A 17316-nucleotide genomic window follows, 5' to 3' on the forward strand; every position below is an offset into this window, starting at 1 on the left:
CCCCTGGAGGGGTAAAAAAAATAAGACAGGCGAGGTAAAATGAATATATACAGTACAGACCAAAGGTTTGGACACACCTTCTAATTCAATGGGTTTTCTTTATTTTCATGACTATTTATAAGGCAAGAAATCCCACTTATTAACCTGACAGGACACCTATGAAGTGAAAACCATTTCAGGTGACTACCTCTTGAAGCTCATCAAGAAAATGCAGAGTGTGTGCAAAGCAGTAATCACAGCAAAAGGTTGCTACTTTGAAGAAACTAGAATATAAGGGCTATTTTCAGTTGTTTTACACTTTTTTTGTTTAGTGCATATTTCCACATGTGTTATTCATAGTTTTGATGCCTTCAGTGTGAATCTACAATGTCAGTAGTCATGAAAATAAAGGAAACTCATTGAGTTAAAAGGTGTGTCCAAACTTTTGGTCTGTACTGTATGTATAAACGGATTCCACTGCGATACAATCACATTCAATACATTAGAATGTTATTGAAGAGTGAATCTTTCTGTAAATCCGTTAAAGATTAATTAAACACAGGCTGGAGTTGTCAAGCTTTTGTGGTTACAGCTGATGTTGTTCTCATAAGAAGCTATGGAAGAAGGTGGACCTTGTGAAACGTAGTGGCAGCATCATGCTGTGGTGATCCAGAAATGATGCTCAGAGCGGTCAGAGGAAGAGGCTGCAGAAGTCTTGTGACGGCTATAAACACAGTGTTTGAAGGTTAGAAAGAGCAAAGTTCAAAGGGAATAAATGATTTTTGCAAGGCGCTCACTGTATGTAATATATGAATGTTTATGTAACACATATGTAATGTTCCCTCTTTACGTTGTTAAAGTCCTGGGGCAAAAGGTTTGTTTGAACGCCATGAACGGGATTAACAGCCGCAGAATGAAGAGCGTGTTAGAAACGACTCTAAAGTCCGTCTGAGACGTTTTCCTGCCGGGTATGAATGTCGGAGCGATGATTCACAGGCTTTGATCCTCCTCACCGCAGGTGCTTCAATCAACAGGCCGCGTGAGCCCACGAGCCCACACCCAGATTACGGCTCGAGCCGAACCTGTCCGTACTGAGCCGTTCACAACTTTCACTGTCAAACTGGTCAGAACCAGCAAAGACATTCATTCCCTTTCTGAGTTACAGGAGCCCGTTCCTGTTGTCAAGCAACGACAGCCTAATGTTGGATGAACAGGTAGGGGGAGTTTTCTACTAGTTTTACTTATTGTTTTTTTTACAGAAATGTACAGAAAATACAAACTACGTCACAAGGAGATGTAGCCTAATGAGCGCTCCTTTATCCCTCCTGTATGGCAAGCCGGTGTAACATAAATTCGGTTTCGCAATTACATTCTAGATATCAAAAAATGCATTTTGACTAGACAAAATTACATTTTGACTATCCGGAATGGCAATTTAAGATATCTGGTAAACCTGACGTCATTTCGACTGGTCTGAATGTAATTAGAGATATCTCAAATAGGTATTTTGTCTAGTCAAAATATAATTAGAAATAACTTAAATCGCTAAAACGTCTAGTCATAAAACAATTTGAGATATCTGGAATGTAAGGGCGGCAAAACCGAATTTATGTTAAAACGGCTTGCCATACTGTGGCTACTTTTCCCCAAAACAATATTTTGGATTCAGTCAGATAACAGTTCTGTTCTGGCTTGTTGTCATCATTTGTTTACAGTCCTAATTAGCTTCCTACTGAATGAAGCCGGTGAAGCACAAAGCCGTCTTTTTGTCCTGTAAATGGCGAGGAGTTGGACACAGACTTGACTCAAATGTTCAGAAAGAAATGGGAGGTGGAGTCATTGTCGGGAGGGGGCTTCATGTCTCAAAGCTAATACTGCCCTACTGTTTTTCTCTTCTTCTTCTTTAGTTTTGAGGCTGGTTGGCTGTAGGGCTCTCCCAGCTCCCTGCGTGACTCCGTTTCTTCAGCTGATGAGGCCAGTCCATCACCTCAGCATCTGATTTACTGTAAGTATTTTTTGTTTGCTATGAATTCAGGCGGTTTTATTCAAATAGTGATCTCCAGCCACGCTGTTTTTGAAGTATGTTTACACTTCCTATCAATTACTTCCCTAATTAAACTTTTTAAAAAAAAAAATCTTTGGACACTAATCCGGTCTTCTCTTTTTTTTTAAAACTTTTTTTGTGCAGGCTAATTTGAGGTTTCTAAAGATTCTTAGCAATGACAGGTGTGGTAAACCTTCAGTTATTAGCCCACCTAACGCTCAAACAAATATATGTTGTGTATTTGTTTGTGTAATTTTTGGAATCACGGGTTTATAGCTGAATTACAAGCCGGTGGAGCTGGCGCAGGGCCGGATTTAAGAGCATCTTGGCCCTTGGGCTTGACCCGGTTTTGGTGTCCTTTCCAAAAACGTTTCTCTCATGCATGTAAATTACAATAATTTGACAGTTGTAGGCATATATCAGCTACATATAAATAGACCTTTGATTTATTCAGAAAATGTTACACTGAATGATGTTTATCTATTTCTGCTTGTTTTTTTTAGCATAAATGTGAGTTGTATTATTGGTGGGATAAAAATATACTTACTTACCATACCATCCTAAACTGGGGGAGCCACAGATTGTCTTTTAGTAAATGTGAAAGTGTGTTTTTTGAACTGCTCTGCTGTTTAAGTGTCAGCCGAGACCTTCAGACAGAAGGGAGGCGTCGCTACTAAAGAAGTTTTGTTCCCCTGTAGTGAGAGTCCTCCATTGTACGTCCAACCAGCTCCAGTTGCTAAGAGCGCGGACGTCCTGTGTGGTATGTACAGTACAGAGGAACAGAGCTCCTTTTACCTCTGAGTCATTTAAACCACTCGTCAACAATATCGTGCAAGTGCAAGTGAGAGACTTGCTGGACGATTTTTGTGTGTTCACCGTACGAACGGGATTCTCATTCTCACTGTTTAGGAATGCAGCTGCCGCTACGCCTGCAATTCACAATTTACTCTGTCCCTCTGGTGTCATTCAGAATCACTTAAACTTTTATTGCTTTTATTTCAAACACAGAATTTACCTAAATATGCATTAATTAGAGTGGAAACCATCTTGGTACTACAGAAGATGGTAGTTTATAGTCTTCCTTATCTCTGCTCTTGGGTGCTCAGCCAATCAGAGCTACGGATAATTAATGGTGTTCCTGAATTGACTGGTTTGCAAATGTCGGCCAATAGAGTGTCCAGTAGCATTTCTTCTGGGGAACTTCGGCTTCCCAAACTGCATGTTCTTTCAAATATCTTAGATATAGTCCAGGGGTGGGCAATCCTGGTCCTCGAGGGCCGGTGCCCTGCAAGTCTTAGACGTCTTCCTGGTCCAACACACTTGAATCCAATAGCTGAATCACCTCCTAAGTGCAGTTAAGTTTTCCAGAGTCCTGCTAACGACCTCATTATTTGACTCAGGTGTGTTGAAGTAGAGACACATCTAAAAGTTGCAGGAGACCGGCCCTCGAGGCCTGGAGTTGCCCACCCCTGATATAGTCTATGAAAAAAAGTCCTCAAATAGGAACAATTTTGTTACGTTCCACAGAAAAATGTGCGAAAAGGTGAATCATCATCCTGAAACCAGCTCGATGTTTTACAGTTCAGCCCGCGTGGGCGATGGTGGCTGCATGCGTGGCCAGTCGGGGGCATAACGAAAGTTTTTGGAACACTCTAGTCTTGTATAAAACACCTGGAATAATCCAAAAGGTGCCTACTGCTGTGTTCCAGTAACCTGGGAAGTAGGAACTCTGAGCTGGATGTGACGTCAGATCAGAGGTAACAGCGTTCCAGTTAAGAAGTCTGAATTTCATCATGGCGACGCCCAGGAATATTGTTCGCAATACGCCTTATAAACGTCATTTTAAGTTTTACTTTCTATAAGCAAACACCACTTTCAATTTGTTCAGTTTAGAGTTGCAGGCGCTACATTTAGCATTGATTTATGACACACTCTTACTTATGTGCTTTGTAAAACAAACATGTTTCCACCACAGCTTACTACTGTTGATGGGAGGAGCGGCCATATTGTAACTGTAACTGGTCGTAACCGGGGGTAGTCTGAGCTGCTCCCAGTTTCCCAGTGGGAAATCCGACTTCGAAGGGCCTTCCAGTTGATTTTTTTCAACTGGGAAGTCGGGAAACTCTGACAACTTGAACGCAGCATCAGTCTTGCCTTGAAGGATTTTGTCAAAGGAGCAACATCTCCGAGTTAACCCGTGTGTTTGCGCGAGGTGCCCACGTCTTTTCTGGCAGAAATATTTCATGCAATGTATACATTTAGTTACCACCTGCAAACTAAATTAATATTTAAGTATAAAACTTAAATATATAAAAAAAAACAAATCTTTGTTAGTTTTAAATACTGACACAGGTCGGTTTGGTAAGCACGTTTAGCTGCGTGAACCTTAGGTTGTTAAAATCTTGTCCAACACTTAAACTGTGTGAATAGAAAAGGTCGTTGAGCTCCATTGTGTGAGGCTGTTGGAGCACAATTCAACACGGCTCACAGAAGGATTCAGTGTCATGGCCACGGCACCGTGTGGGCTTGCCTGCACAGGAACGCAGAGCCCTCTGCTCACTCGCAACTCTGTTACTAAAAGAAATAAGTTGCATCATGAAATAAGTGCAAAAAAACCAAAGAAAATGTGATAATCCTTCTGCTAGTGTTAAATATTTGCCAAGAAGAAAATGTACCCGTTAGCACGAGAACATGGTTGAGTAAACACAAGTCACAAAACAGTTTCCCATAGCCTGCAGGCAGTGTTCTTCAATGTGCGCCACTCCCTAGAGATTGGGAGGCGGCCTGAAGGAGGGGCCTGCTTCCAGAACCTCAAGCCCACACAGGTGAACTCCTGTTGGGGAGGAATGCAGTGAAGGAGGGAGGCGTGGGGGCTTGACACATGGAGCTTTAAGCTGCAGCAGGGTGGGGAACAGACACAGACAGGCCAGCGGATGTGAGTTAACGCTCTTCCTAACGTCAGCGTACCTGGACAGGGACTGGCGTGTGGGTGTGTACGCTGAAGCAAAAAGGATCAAGTCCCAGCACTCCCACTGACATTCAGCCGGAGTCTCAGAGTCGCTCGTATCTCTCCTGCAGACGCACACTCTTCGCTGAGTGCAAGAGCAAGCAAGTAAATAATTGACCTTGCTGCACCTTACAAGGAGAGACACAACAAAACACAAAGAGAAGAACCGCAACTTTTGTTTCTTTTTCTTTTTGGAGGCGACTTTGAACTTGGACACTGGGGCAGAGATTTTATTTAACCCAGGTGGATACTTAGCAAAAGAGGAAATACTTTTCTTTCTTCCACACCGTCAGACTTTTGGACTTGGACTGTGAGCCGACGCTGCTGGGAGGTTTGTTTGATCAGCGATCTCTTTGTTTTCACCCATAACCTTCTTAATAACTTCATTGTTTTCACTTCTGAGTGTCACAAAAGTGACTTGTCTGTGTGGTGCAACGTTTTGGGCGAGGTGAATGGCTATAAAGTGACTGCTTTGTGTAACTTAGCACTAAACAGCACTAAACACTTCAATAACATGCAAGCTAAAAAACAAAGACAGCCCAAGATTGTATGTGGCCCCAGGGAGGGTTTTTTGGAGGGGCCCCACTTTCAGATAAACTCAAACTTCTCAGCATTACTATTCTGCAAAAACACAAAATCTTACCAAGTAATTTTGGCAGAAATCTTAGTACATTTGAAATAAGACAAAACTAACTTACAAGTAACTTTTTAGCAAGATACAGGAGCTTGTTTTAAGTCAATAATTTCTTAATATTGAAGAAAAGGTATTACTGTAGTTATAAGTTAAATAATCTGCTGGTGGAACAGGATATTTTAACTTGTAATATGGAAAAAAAACTTTAAACAAGCTCCTATTTCTTGCTGAAAAGTTACTTGCAAGTTAGTTTTGTCTTATTTGAAGTGAACTAAAATATTTCCTCCATAAACTAGGCCAAAATTACTTTCAGATTTTGTATTTTTGCAGTGTAACATTATCTTTTCGGGCGTTTAGCTAGCCCATATAACTCCGTATAATTTAACAGTCAAGCCGGCCACATTAATCACTTCATAGCACTTTTTTAAAAAACTGATAAAGACTTACTTTGCTTCTGAAACTTGCTCATTTGATTTGTCGATGATACGCGATGTGCATCTTTTTTTAGTAAAGACTCGTTTTACTCTGGAAAGAAGCTCAATCACGTCTACTAGGTTTTCACTTATGCATTATGCAACAATATTTGCAGTCACAATGTGCATGAAATGTGCCTCCAGCAGAATTGATTCAACTAGCATCATTAAATTATCAATGCTCAGAGAGCTACTCATCTTTTTAATGCATCACTGAAATTAGTATATGTGTCGATTCTTTTAAATCTCGAGTCGTAGAATTTACATGAAAAATCCCCGAATCTAAAATATTTGAGTCTATATTCTGTGTAAGAAGTGAATTGTTTTTGGGGATCCCTGCTGACCATTAGCACCTCGGTTTGCTTATGCCTTGGGCTGGCTATTTTATTTTTTGTAATGACTTTTCTTTGCACTTTTAATTTGTTTGGATCACTTAAAGCAGCGACCGGACCAGGGCTGAAACGATTAATCGGATTAATCGCGATAAATCGATTATGGAAATTACACATACTCAGAAAAGCTGCCGAAACAACCAGGAATTAAGTGAAAGCCATACAAACTTTAATTTATGATAAAACACTTGTGTCTGTCAATATATTTTAGCCAAAACTCCTCGCATAGGTTTAGCTTCACCCGGTTCAAATACACTAAAGGAATGTTATTACATTTTTAGGCAATAAAATGTTTCTCTTAAACAAAGGCTTTACAATATTTGCATCATTTAATATATTTCTAATATTACATGAAATGGCTTAAGTGGTTAAATCTGTAGACTGTGCCAATTCTTTTTTATCTGATGAATCAAATAATTGATTTCTAAATTAATCATTACTTGAAACACTAGGCTGGGCCTTTAAGGCAGAATAATTAGAAGTAATTTAATCCTGTTGGTTGTTCTTGTTGTTTTTCTTTTGCTTATTTTGTATACAAGATAACATTAATCTCTAAGACCACTGGGATTTTTATTTGTTGTTGCCACAGTTTGACCCTGCCACCTCTTTTAAAGGTCGACGCCCTCCTGTCGCTCCCCTTTCCCTTCCTATTTAAGCTGATGTCATGGGGGGGTCCGACCCACACCCACTGGTGGTATGTCCACCTGGCAGGCATGTTTTTGTCTGAAGAGAAGCAGCCCCAGCTTTGAGCTCAGTGAAACGTCTCCTCTTTTGGTGCCAGAAAAGCTTTCAGAACAAAGAGAAGCAGCACGAGCCGCTGGCGGCTGTAATTTGGGTCAGAAGCGCCCGCTCATCTGTGATTGTCCTCCGAGTGGGAGCGAAACATAAAGCGCTGGTTTGCTCGTATTTACTGCAGAAGAAGAGGCGGTTTGTTGTCCTGACCCGTCTCTGCTGCTCTGTGATTTATGCGACACCTTCTCTCCCACTCTTCTCACTCACACACCTGACGGCTGCTCTCCTTCACAGAGAGGCGCAAACCCGCCTATCCCATGTGCTCCCAGGCTGTGTTTTTAACTCCAACAGGTCATTCTCTCGCCTCGTGGGGAAATTCTCCCCCACCCCCCCCACCCCCCGAGTTGACACAAATCATCCATTTGTTTTCCCGCTGCCCACTGAGACAATTACAGACCTTTCCGTACCACACAGCAGTCTTTGTTCACTCCACAACTCCTGCGTTTGCCTCTGTTTGTTTGTGAGATTGTCCTGCATCCAAGATTCCTGCAGGAAATTATAATGCGGTTTCATAGCACACACTGCAGCGCTGTGTGGAACATTTCCAGATCCCGCCCTGCGTCGGTTGTTTCCCGTCCCGACCGCACCGCATCGTGTCCCAACTGGCTCTGAAATTATACGACAATACCAAACAGGACGGCAGGTTAAAACTGGATGAGAGGCATCCATAGTCTACATTATCAACTCATGTAAAATGCCAACTGGATGTGGATGATTTCCTGAAATTCTAGAGCTTCTCATTATGCACTTTTATAGTGGAGCTGAAATTAACTCTGACTATGGAAGCATCACTTTATCCGTCAGGCTTATTTTTGAACTTCAAGTTTCTGTTTGACTACTTTGAACCAAGATGAGACGCAAGAACAGAAAGCTGAAACACCAAAACCATCACACTGCAAAAATCACAAACTTTTCTGGTCCAGTTTCTAGTTCAAATATCTTACTACACTTGAAATAAGACAACACTAACTTACAAGGAACGTTTCCGCAAGATATAGGAGCTTGTTTTAAACAAATAATAAAAACTACTGGTTCGATTGACTGATTATTTCACGTTTAACAAAACATTTTTCACATGTTATAAGTGAACTAAGCAGCCAGGGGAATCAGGACGTTTGCATCAATATTTGCCTGCTATATCTTGCTCATAAGTTATTTTTGTCTTATTTCAAGTGTACTAATGTGTTTGAACAAGAAACTTGAGCAAAAATAAGGTTTTGTGTCTTTGCAGTGCTTTAATTTTCAAGCACGAAACCTGTTAGATAAGACTGCACTCATCAGACTGTGATTAAAAATCACAGTTTTTTTTTTTAATAATCTTTGACTACACAACAAAACAGCTTTATTCTGAGTCTTTGAGCAAATCTTATTGTCGATTGAATTTGTCTGCATAATTTTCCAGGCTTGGATTAGTGTTGAGTAAAAGAAAATTGAGTGTGGGGATGGTTTATTCTATTCAATAATTTGGAAAATTACTAATCCAAATGTATGTACTAAATAAAAAAAATACATTTATTTCAGAGTAATATCACATCATTCACCACCAGCTCAGTTTGAGTAAAAAGAATCAAAGAATGTAGATATCGAAAAAGTCACAATTAGATTTTTTTTTAAATCTAGGATAAAATAATGCAGTAAAAGCCTAATATTGGTCTGAGTTAGACCACATGCAACAATGGGAAAATAAACAATGAAATAATCCTTTATCAGTTTGGCGAATTGGAAGACGTCTTTAACATTGTGATGTTTCATGACGTGTGGCCACGCCCCAAGTAGAAACTTGGTATTCAAATATTAAGAATGTTATCAAAAATAATGGAAAATTTTACATTTTACATACAGCTTGAGTTCAGAAGAGTGTGGCGGTTCAGGCAGGAAAATGTTAACGTGTTGGCACAGTTTTATACAGCTGATGTCTCTGAAACAGGTGAGACGGCTGCAGCTTGTGTTGAGGTTTGAGTTTGTTTTCTGTTGCAGGGGCGAGATGGGGAGCTGGTCGTTACGTTGCGTGGCAGGACTCGGCCTGCTGGCCGTCCTGCTGACCTGCTGCTCTGCTGAAGGTGAAAATCAGAATTAATTGTGACATTAATTACTGACCCAACTTGTTTATGACATGATTTTGACTTTTTAAATAAGCTAAATTTAAAAATATTGGATCTAATAATAGGCGATCTAGTTGGATGCATTGTCTGATTAATTCAACAGTATTTTGGGCAAAACCAAGGAGTATATTTTTTCACTTTAAGATTTCAAAAATCAAACTCATCACTGTAGAATAAGTTTACCCTGATGACTCCGGTCTGCATTATATGCATGACATGAATGACTCGATCCAAGGAAATGCTAAGAATACTTTTGATGTGCTTGTAAGAATCTGATTAATGTGTAATGGATGTTTTAAAAGGTCCTGAGTTATCTAGTTGTTCGTTGTTTGAATCCCCATTAGCTGGGCTCCAATAAATAAATGGATGAATTTGTTTAAAATGGGACAATATACAACATACATTAACCACTGAAGGAGAGATGTACTGCACCAGGTTATAGCTACAAATGCTAATTTCCACATGCAGTCCCCAAAACATGCAGTAACATGTTTTGTTTTGTAACATGTAGCAATGCAAAAGAATCAGCAACACACATCATTCAATCGAAATCCTTCAAACATTTGACAGATTTAGCACGCATATCCATGAAAATGAACTACAGGTCATGCAAAATGTTATTGAGATCTGTAAAAGTAAATCCCAAAAGAGTTGATCTCTGAGAATCTTTCTACTTGTTTTTTTTAGCTTTTTGTTTTTAGCATTTGTTCTAAGTTAGCACTCGCTGCAATATCGTCAGTGTTACCACGGATACTCTAACGATGCTTCATGAGATGATCTCACTCTGTCCCAAACAGTGAACTCCTGCCTCGACGCCCGGTCCGGTTCCTGCTCAGACTGTCTGCAGGCCGGGGTGGGATGTGCATACTGCAGCGAAGAGGTGAGAGCAGAGAACACCAGGAAGCTCATTTCACATCTTCTTCTCCTCCCTTAATGAGACGTCAGAAGAAAAGACGTCTTTTGCAGCATTTACAAACTAAAATGAGATGGAAAGACTTCAAAACGTTTCGCTATTCATAGTTTCTGCATTAGAAATGTTACATTAGAATTAGAGGTGATCTTTTTTTCATGCTAAGAGAGGTAAGGGAAAACAAAACTCAGAAATGAAAAATGAAAAAAGTAGAATTAGCATAAAAAAATAAAGTGCTTCTGACATTAATTTACATTTTATTTGTCCTTAATCTTTTTTGCTGTATTAAATCCTTTTAATTTTGTTTGATTAGGATGATCATAAATCATTTTGTTTTCTTCAAATTCTAATGTTTTAGCAAGCAGACATATTTGCTTAAAACAATGTTAGTCAGCAGATGACGAAACCATAAAATGGATTTTACTGGGCCCTAGATTTATCTACTGATGGGTAGAACTCATAAATGTGTGCTACTCTGTTCTAAATCCATAAAAAGCTCAACATTTTTCTTTTTTTTGAGATCTGAACTTTCTTGGACTAGTCTTATTGTATGATTTTTAAAACAAAGTCCGCAATGCACTTAAATTTCAAACTTTGGCTTCACGTTTCAGGACTTTGGCTTTCCTCGCTGTGACCTGCATGAGAAAATCCTCGCTCACGGCTGCAACGCTGCATATGTCATCAAAGCTACCAGCAAACATACCATAGAGCGAGTACGTTTTTCCCCTGTCATGATTCTCATCTAATTGTTCCGTCATTCTTTCAAATTGTGTTTCCGTAATAATTTTGTGTCCAATTGTTGACTCCTTTTTCTCTCTCTCTCTCTCTCCATTTGTGCTGCTGTGCAGAACGAAGCCATTAACATGAACCTTCAGCGGTCTCAGGTGTCGCCACAGCAAGTGAGCATGACCTTCCTGCCTGGAGAGACCAAAGTGCTGGACGTGAATGTGTTTGCTCCAACTAAAGGCCCGTTGGATCTTTACATTCTCATGGACTTCTCAAACTCCATGAAGGACGATTTGGACAACTTGAAGAAAATGGGCAACAAGCTGGGTGAGCGCATTTGGATTGTGGTGACGTGTTGCAATTCCTGTGAGGTAATCTGCAAAAAAAAGAAAAGGAAGAAAGAAAGAAAAGAAAACTGATGGTGTGTGTTTTACCTGTAGCCACGGTGGTGCAAGAAATTTCAAGTGATTACACCATTGGGTTTGGAAAATTTGTGGACAAAGTAATTGAGCCCCAGACTGACATGAGACCTGACAAGTAAGAAAGAAAAAAAAAATGCTGATGGATGCAGAACCATTGAATGTGCGTGCTTCATTGTAACTTTGCTTCCTCCTCCGGTTCTCAGACTCAAACAGCCGTGGCCCGACAGCGACTCTCCGTTCTCTTTCAAAAATGTCATCCCTCTGATCAACAATGTAGACAACTTCACAACGGAGCTCCAAAAGGAGAGAATATCTGGCAACCTGGACGCCCCTGAAGGAGGATTTGATGCCATTCTGCAGGCAGCAGTGTGTAAGGTTAGTTAGACCAGGTGATTGCTTGGCAAGTCACAAGCAAGCGTGACTTGAGTCGAGTTCCAAGTCCTAAGTTTTAAATTACAAGTCACAAAAAAATAATTTAAGGGCTGCACAGTGACACAGTTGGCAGCAGCAAGAAGGTCCTGGGTTCGATTCCCAGCCCGAGGTCTTTCTGCATGGAGTTTGCATGTTCTCCCTGTGCATGCGTGGGTTCACTCCGGGTACTCTGGCTTCCTCCCACAGTCCAAAAACATGACTGTCAGATTAATTGGTCTCTCTAAATTTTTCCTAGGTGTGAGTGTGTGTGTATGGTTGTGTGTCCTGTCTGTCTCTGTTTTGCCCTGCGACAGACTGCCGACCTGTCCAGGTGACCCCGCCTCTCGCCCAGAACGTTAGCTGGAGATAGGCACCAGCACCCCTCCCCCCGACCCCACTGTGAAGAAAATGGATGGTGCTATTTAAAAAATAAATATAATATTTACTTTAGAGAATTCATACATTCTTACTAAATGGTGGATCACTGAACTCTGAGAACATCAGGAAACAAGTTCTGATGTTGGTTTTTATAGTAAATATTGATCTGAACAAATAAAACAGCCAGAAAACTGAGAAAATAATAAAAAAAAGTCACCCATAACACCAAAATGGATGGACATTAGTGGACATCTGTATCTTAGTCCTTCCTATGGTAAATTCACCAGTGCAAAAGTTTTCCCTTTCTGTCATTCAGTGGAAGTTCCTTCATGTTCTGTTTCCCTGCCACATATTCTCACTGTTTTTGTTTCGTATTCCTTTTCCAAAAGGAGATCGGCTGGCGCGATGGCAGCACTCACCTCTTGGTTTTCTCCACCGAGTCAGCCTTTCACTACGAGGCTGACGGCGCCAACGTGCTGGCGGGAATCCTGCCGCGCAACGACGAGCTTTGTCACCTGGACGAAAACGGCGATTATATTCAGGCTACAAAGCAGGATTACCCTTCGATACCCACGCTGGTCCGTCTGCTGGGAAAACACAACATCATCCCCATATTCGCCGTCACCAGCCACTCCTACATGTACTACAGTGTAAGTACGCCACAGCTGTTCATCTCTTCCCCTCTGCTTTTAGGTTTAGAGGATCCAATATGTTCTTTTGTTCCGTTTGCAGAAATTGAAAGAATATTTCCCCATTGCTGAGATCGGTGTGCTTCAAGAGGATTCATCCAACATCTTGGACATCATGCGGGATGCCTTTGTGGTAAATGTTTACAACTGTGAAAAATGTAAGGAAAAAATGTCAGCAGCAAATATCTCAAGGTTGATCTTATCGTTTTGTTTTGTTTTCTAGAGTATCCAGTCTAAGATGAGCATCCGTGCGGAAAACAGACCTAAGGCTTTTGCAGCTCAGTTTCTGGACACAAGTAATAAAGTAGTCAATTATGGAGCCTTTAACGTCAAGCCTGGAGAAATTGTAAGTGTTAAACTGAAACACATAAATGTCTGAAACAAAAGACAAAACTGTTAAGTGGGAGAAAAACGATGCATTCTTGGCCCCCTGAAGTAAAGTAGAGCCACATTTTTGCTGTATTTACAGTTTGTCTGCTGGATAATAAAGGGTCAGGCATGTCTGAGTTCAGGGTCACTGTTAGTTTTTCAACACACACACACACACCACCACACACACTCACACAGCTTTATACATTTAGACTAAACAGTTCAGTTTTGATTTCACCTGAACAGGTTTTGCTGTGTCCCCTACATGACTTGTTCTAAATTTGGTGGAGCAAATTTGGCCAAAATGCATAGCTCTACTAATGATGTGGTTAGATTCTAAGATTCAGAGAAATCTATTGTAAGGAAGATGCTAACAACATTCTCTTTCTGTGTGTTTATGTGTGCTCACTAGGGCAAGTTCAAGGTAAAACTCACAGCCCAACAAATGCTCGAAGAACAACCTGTCTGCAAAGTGGATCCAGAAGACAAGGAAGGCACAATCAAAGTAAAACCGACGACCTTCAGTGCCGCTGTCAATGTGAAAGCCTCCATTCTGTGTGAAACCTGTGACTGTGAGAAGGTTTGTTGAATCCATCTAAACTGAAGCACCAAAACGTTCCTTCAAGGTTATTTTCCTGCCTGTTCTATACAACAGACTCATAGGTTTTTGTCTTTTCCTGTCTCTTCTTCAGACACCCACTCTAAAAGCTAGTAGGTGCCATGGCAACGGAAAGCTGGTGTGTGGAAAGTGTCTCTGTGACGATGGCTGGTGAGACTTTGGGGGATTATGTTTTGCAACATTCATTTTTTTCCACTCTCTTTGGTATTGTAAGACTTCTGTCAAATGAGCCACATCTACTCAGCGACGTCTTTGCTATCTGTGCCAGGGCGGGCGCCTTCTGCAACTGCTCAAAAAACTCCGGCTTGAGCAAGGACCAGTGCATTGGGCCTGGCGTGACAGAGTCCTGCTCGGGCCGTGGAGACTGTCAGGCATGTGGGACCTGCGTGTGCTACAATCCGGACCAGTACGAAGGACCCTACTGCCAGTACGACAAGACCCAGTGTCAACGAGTCGCAGGCATCCTTTGCAACGGTACGTTTTGTTGAAGGGACGCATCAAATCAACATGTTATTCTGACCTTCCAGAAGTACTGTCTTAAAAAAAAAAATCACTCCTGCCTTATTTAAGTTTTAAAGTATTTGAGTTTCTAGAAATGATCCTGGCTGCATTGTCTTCTGTACTCAGATCTGTTTGCCCAATAAACTTGGAAGTGATATGGGTTTAAGCTTTTACAAAGAACACACAGCTACAGAATTGTAAAAGCTCTCTTGCTTCCCTCCGGTCAGATCGCGGCTCTTGCGTGATGGGTCGCTGTGCTTGTTCAGAGGGCTGGGAGGGAGCTGCCTGCGAGTGCTCCAAAAGCAACGACACCTGCCTGGACAACAAAGGGGTGAGCAGAGCCAGCGGTTTACATTCCTATCGGGCTGTCCGACTTGTGGACGATGCCTGATCCCGTCTTTATGCATTTCAGAATATTTGCGGTGGCCGAGGCAAATGCGTCTGCGGCAGCTGTCAGTGCCCAAACTCCGGGATTCCGTTGACTGCGACCTGTGAGCCAAACTTCGAGGTGAGTTAATTGTTCAAACTAAAGTCGCAGCTGCTCCAACTCCATATGTGTTGAGGTTTCAAGCCTTTCTTCTCTGATCATCGTTTGAACTGTGCATCTAGTTCTTACTGGGTGGATGTGAGGAGACAAGGAGGTGCGTCCAATGTAAAGCATGGGAGACGGGCGAAAAGAAGGACAAAGCAGAGTGCGACAAGTGTCCCTTTAAAGTTATCATGGTGGATGAGCTGAAAGAACGTAAGCTTATGTGAGAAAAGCAATGTGATTGTTGTGAATGTAAAAAGTCCTAACTGTTTATTGTCATGTGTTTTTGGTTTTGTTTTCAGGGGGGAAAGTGCTCGACTATTGCAGTTTCCTCGATGAGGACAACGACTGCACATACGAGTACACGGTTGACACCAGTAAAGATCCAACAAATACTGAGCTGCTGGTTGAGGTGCTCAAAAAGAGAGGTGAGCTGCAGGCTGCGCGCATGCAAAACACACACATGGAGCTGAATCTTTCACGAGCTGCGCTTCCATGACAAATGGGCACAAAACATTGACAGCATTCCACTAATTATGAAAGAAGACAATTGTGCAACGGCGGTGTTTCCTTTAAACAAGAAAATAAGAAAATGTAATTAAAATCACAGTTGAATAACTCTGTTCCCATAAGTTATTAAAAACCATGCTTTGCCATCGTCCTCCTACTACTTCCTGTCCTTTTCATTTATTCTGCTAAAAGTAACGTTTAGTTGCTGGTCACATGACTTGGGAAATGCGAAAAAAAGTCCTTCCATTGCAGTTTTGTGAAATATACGGAAGCCTAGAGCAGATGCTTTCCATGTGTCCTTTTTCCTGATGGTTGTCTCAAGATAATGAGTTCATGTCTGGAAAACGAAAAAATCTTGTTATCTCGAGACGACCAATGGGAGACCAACTCATTATTTCGATAAAACCAAGTGCAAAAAGTATATGCGGAAAACATCTGTTCTCGGCTTCCGTAGGAATACACCAGTTTTGTTACAACCAAAAAAATCACTTCATCCTAGTGCAGAAATTGTTTATCAGAAATTAGAGTTTCCTTGAAATTTTGCACAATTTTATGGTCAATGGAAACTCACCTACTGTTAAACTCTTGCTAAAGAGTTTCTTCAATTTCAGACGCTTTCTGTGCCGTCATAAATGTTGTAGATCAAATGATTTAGAAAGTTACATTTTGTAAAATTGTTTGCAGCCGTGTTTATGTAGAAATGAACAACAGCTCTCAGGTAGAGTGCACTCTTGCTACATGCTAATTCTCCACAGTTATCAATTATTCTTTTTGGTCGTAGCTGTCGTACCTTTCATAATTTCATTGCTCTGTCACCAAAAGCCACCTCATAATATCTTCTGTTGTGAAAAGGTATCTCTGCTCCAGAAAGTGATTTGATATAAACGTGTATTAAACTCTTTGTCTTTTCTGCACCACCCTTTCAGACTGTCCAGCAGCTAGTCTGCTGTGGCTGCTGCCGCTCATCCTTTTCCTCCTGTTGCTGCTGGCGCTGCTGCTGCTCTGCTGCTGGAAGTACTGTGCCTGCTGCAAATCCTGCTGGCAGGTAAAAGCACTCACACCTGCACATATCAAAGCCCAACCTTCTCGAATTATGGTTAAACTGAAGAGCTTTGTCATTTTTCCCGATGCAGAGCTGTCTTGCCTTGTTGCCGTGCTGCGGGGGAGGTAAATATTTAGCAATACATGCAGTAGTATTGCTTTTACCATCCTATATAATGAACTTTTCCTGTTCTCTTCTTGATTTAGGTCGCATGGTTGGCTTTAAGGAAGATGAGTATTTGCTCCGTCAGTCTCAGCTGACCTCAAACCACTTGAACACGCCGATGGTGAGGAGCGGTCCACCGAAAGGAACCGACGTGGTTCGCTGGAAAGTCAAAGATAACGTGCACCGTGCGCCCAATCACCCACGGGAGCTGATGCAACCAAGCCTGGATGAAATGAGTAAGTCCACGATGGATTTCAAAGGGAAAATTGTATAGTGTATATAACATGAGGACCTTCAGCTATTTTCGTTTTTTTTTTATTCTTTACTTTTTTGCAGTCCACTTCCCGATCTCCCTCCGACTAAACAGGTTGTTCTCTGAGAACCTGTCTCGCCCCGAATCAAAAGACGCTGAGCAACTCCGTCAAGAAGTGGCTGATAATGTGAGTTGGGTTTTGGATGTGGGTGGGCTCATGTTCTGACTGTCAGTGATTACTTCCTTGTTCTTTGTTGCAGTTGAACGAGGTGTACAAGCAGATTCCTGAGGCACAGAAAGTGCAACAAACATTATTCAGGTGACATATTTTTGCTGTCAAGAAGATTGAAAAAAATATTTCTCTAATTG

General features: G+C 41.4%; 1 protein-coding gene across 5 annotated transcripts in view; it reads left to right on the forward strand.

Moving 5' to 3' along the window:
* The first annotated feature begins 1868 nt into the window (after window positions 1–1868).
* The window catches only part of itgb4 (integrin subunit beta 4), a 28774-nt gene continuing 13326 nt past the window's right edge, over window positions 1869–17316 (forward strand). For 2 of the 5 annotated variants that reach the window (XM_023340454.1, XM_023340458.1), the window contains exons 1-22: window positions 4912–5361; window positions 9299–9381; window positions 10221–10303; window positions 10945–11046; window positions 11182–11386; window positions 11500–11596; window positions 11685–11856; window positions 12660–12920; window positions 13003–13092; window positions 13183–13305; window positions 13741–13908; window positions 14021–14097; window positions 14216–14421; window positions 14676–14779; window positions 14861–14956; window positions 15058–15190; window positions 15280–15405; window positions 16414–16532; window positions 16621–16654; window positions 16736–16930; window positions 17031–17134; window positions 17208–17266. In XM_023340454.1, coding sequence (XP_023196222.1) covers window positions 9306–9381; window positions 10221–10303; window positions 10945–11046; window positions 11182–11386; window positions 11500–11596; window positions 11685–11856; window positions 12660–12920; window positions 13003–13092; window positions 13183–13305; window positions 13741–13908; window positions 14021–14097; window positions 14216–14421; window positions 14676–14779; window positions 14861–14956; window positions 15058–15190; window positions 15280–15405; window positions 16414–16532; window positions 16621–16654; window positions 16736–16930; window positions 17031–17134; window positions 17208–17266 — 2630 coding nt within the window. In that variant the 5' untranslated portion in view covers window positions 4912–5361; window positions 9299–9305. Of the gene's footprint in view, window positions 1985–4900; window positions 5362–9298; window positions 9382–10220; window positions 10304–10944; window positions 11047–11181; window positions 11387–11499; window positions 11597–11684; window positions 11857–12659; window positions 12921–13002; window positions 13093–13182; window positions 13306–13740; window positions 13909–14020; window positions 14098–14215; window positions 14422–14675; window positions 14780–14860; window positions 14957–15057; window positions 15191–15279; window positions 15406–16413; window positions 16533–16620; window positions 16655–16735; window positions 16931–17030; window positions 17135–17207; window positions 17267–17316 lie in introns of those variants that run through there. The other 3 variants (XM_023340453.1, XM_023340459.1, XM_023340455.1) reach the window with 3 other exon arrangements.

This window comes from Xiphophorus maculatus, chromosome 10 (genome assembly GCF_002775205.1).
Source record: "Xiphophorus maculatus strain JP 163 A chromosome 10, X_maculatus-5.0-male, whole genome shotgun sequence".
NCBI classification, from domain to species: domain Eukaryota; kingdom Metazoa; phylum Chordata; class Actinopteri; order Cyprinodontiformes; family Poeciliidae; genus Xiphophorus; species Xiphophorus maculatus.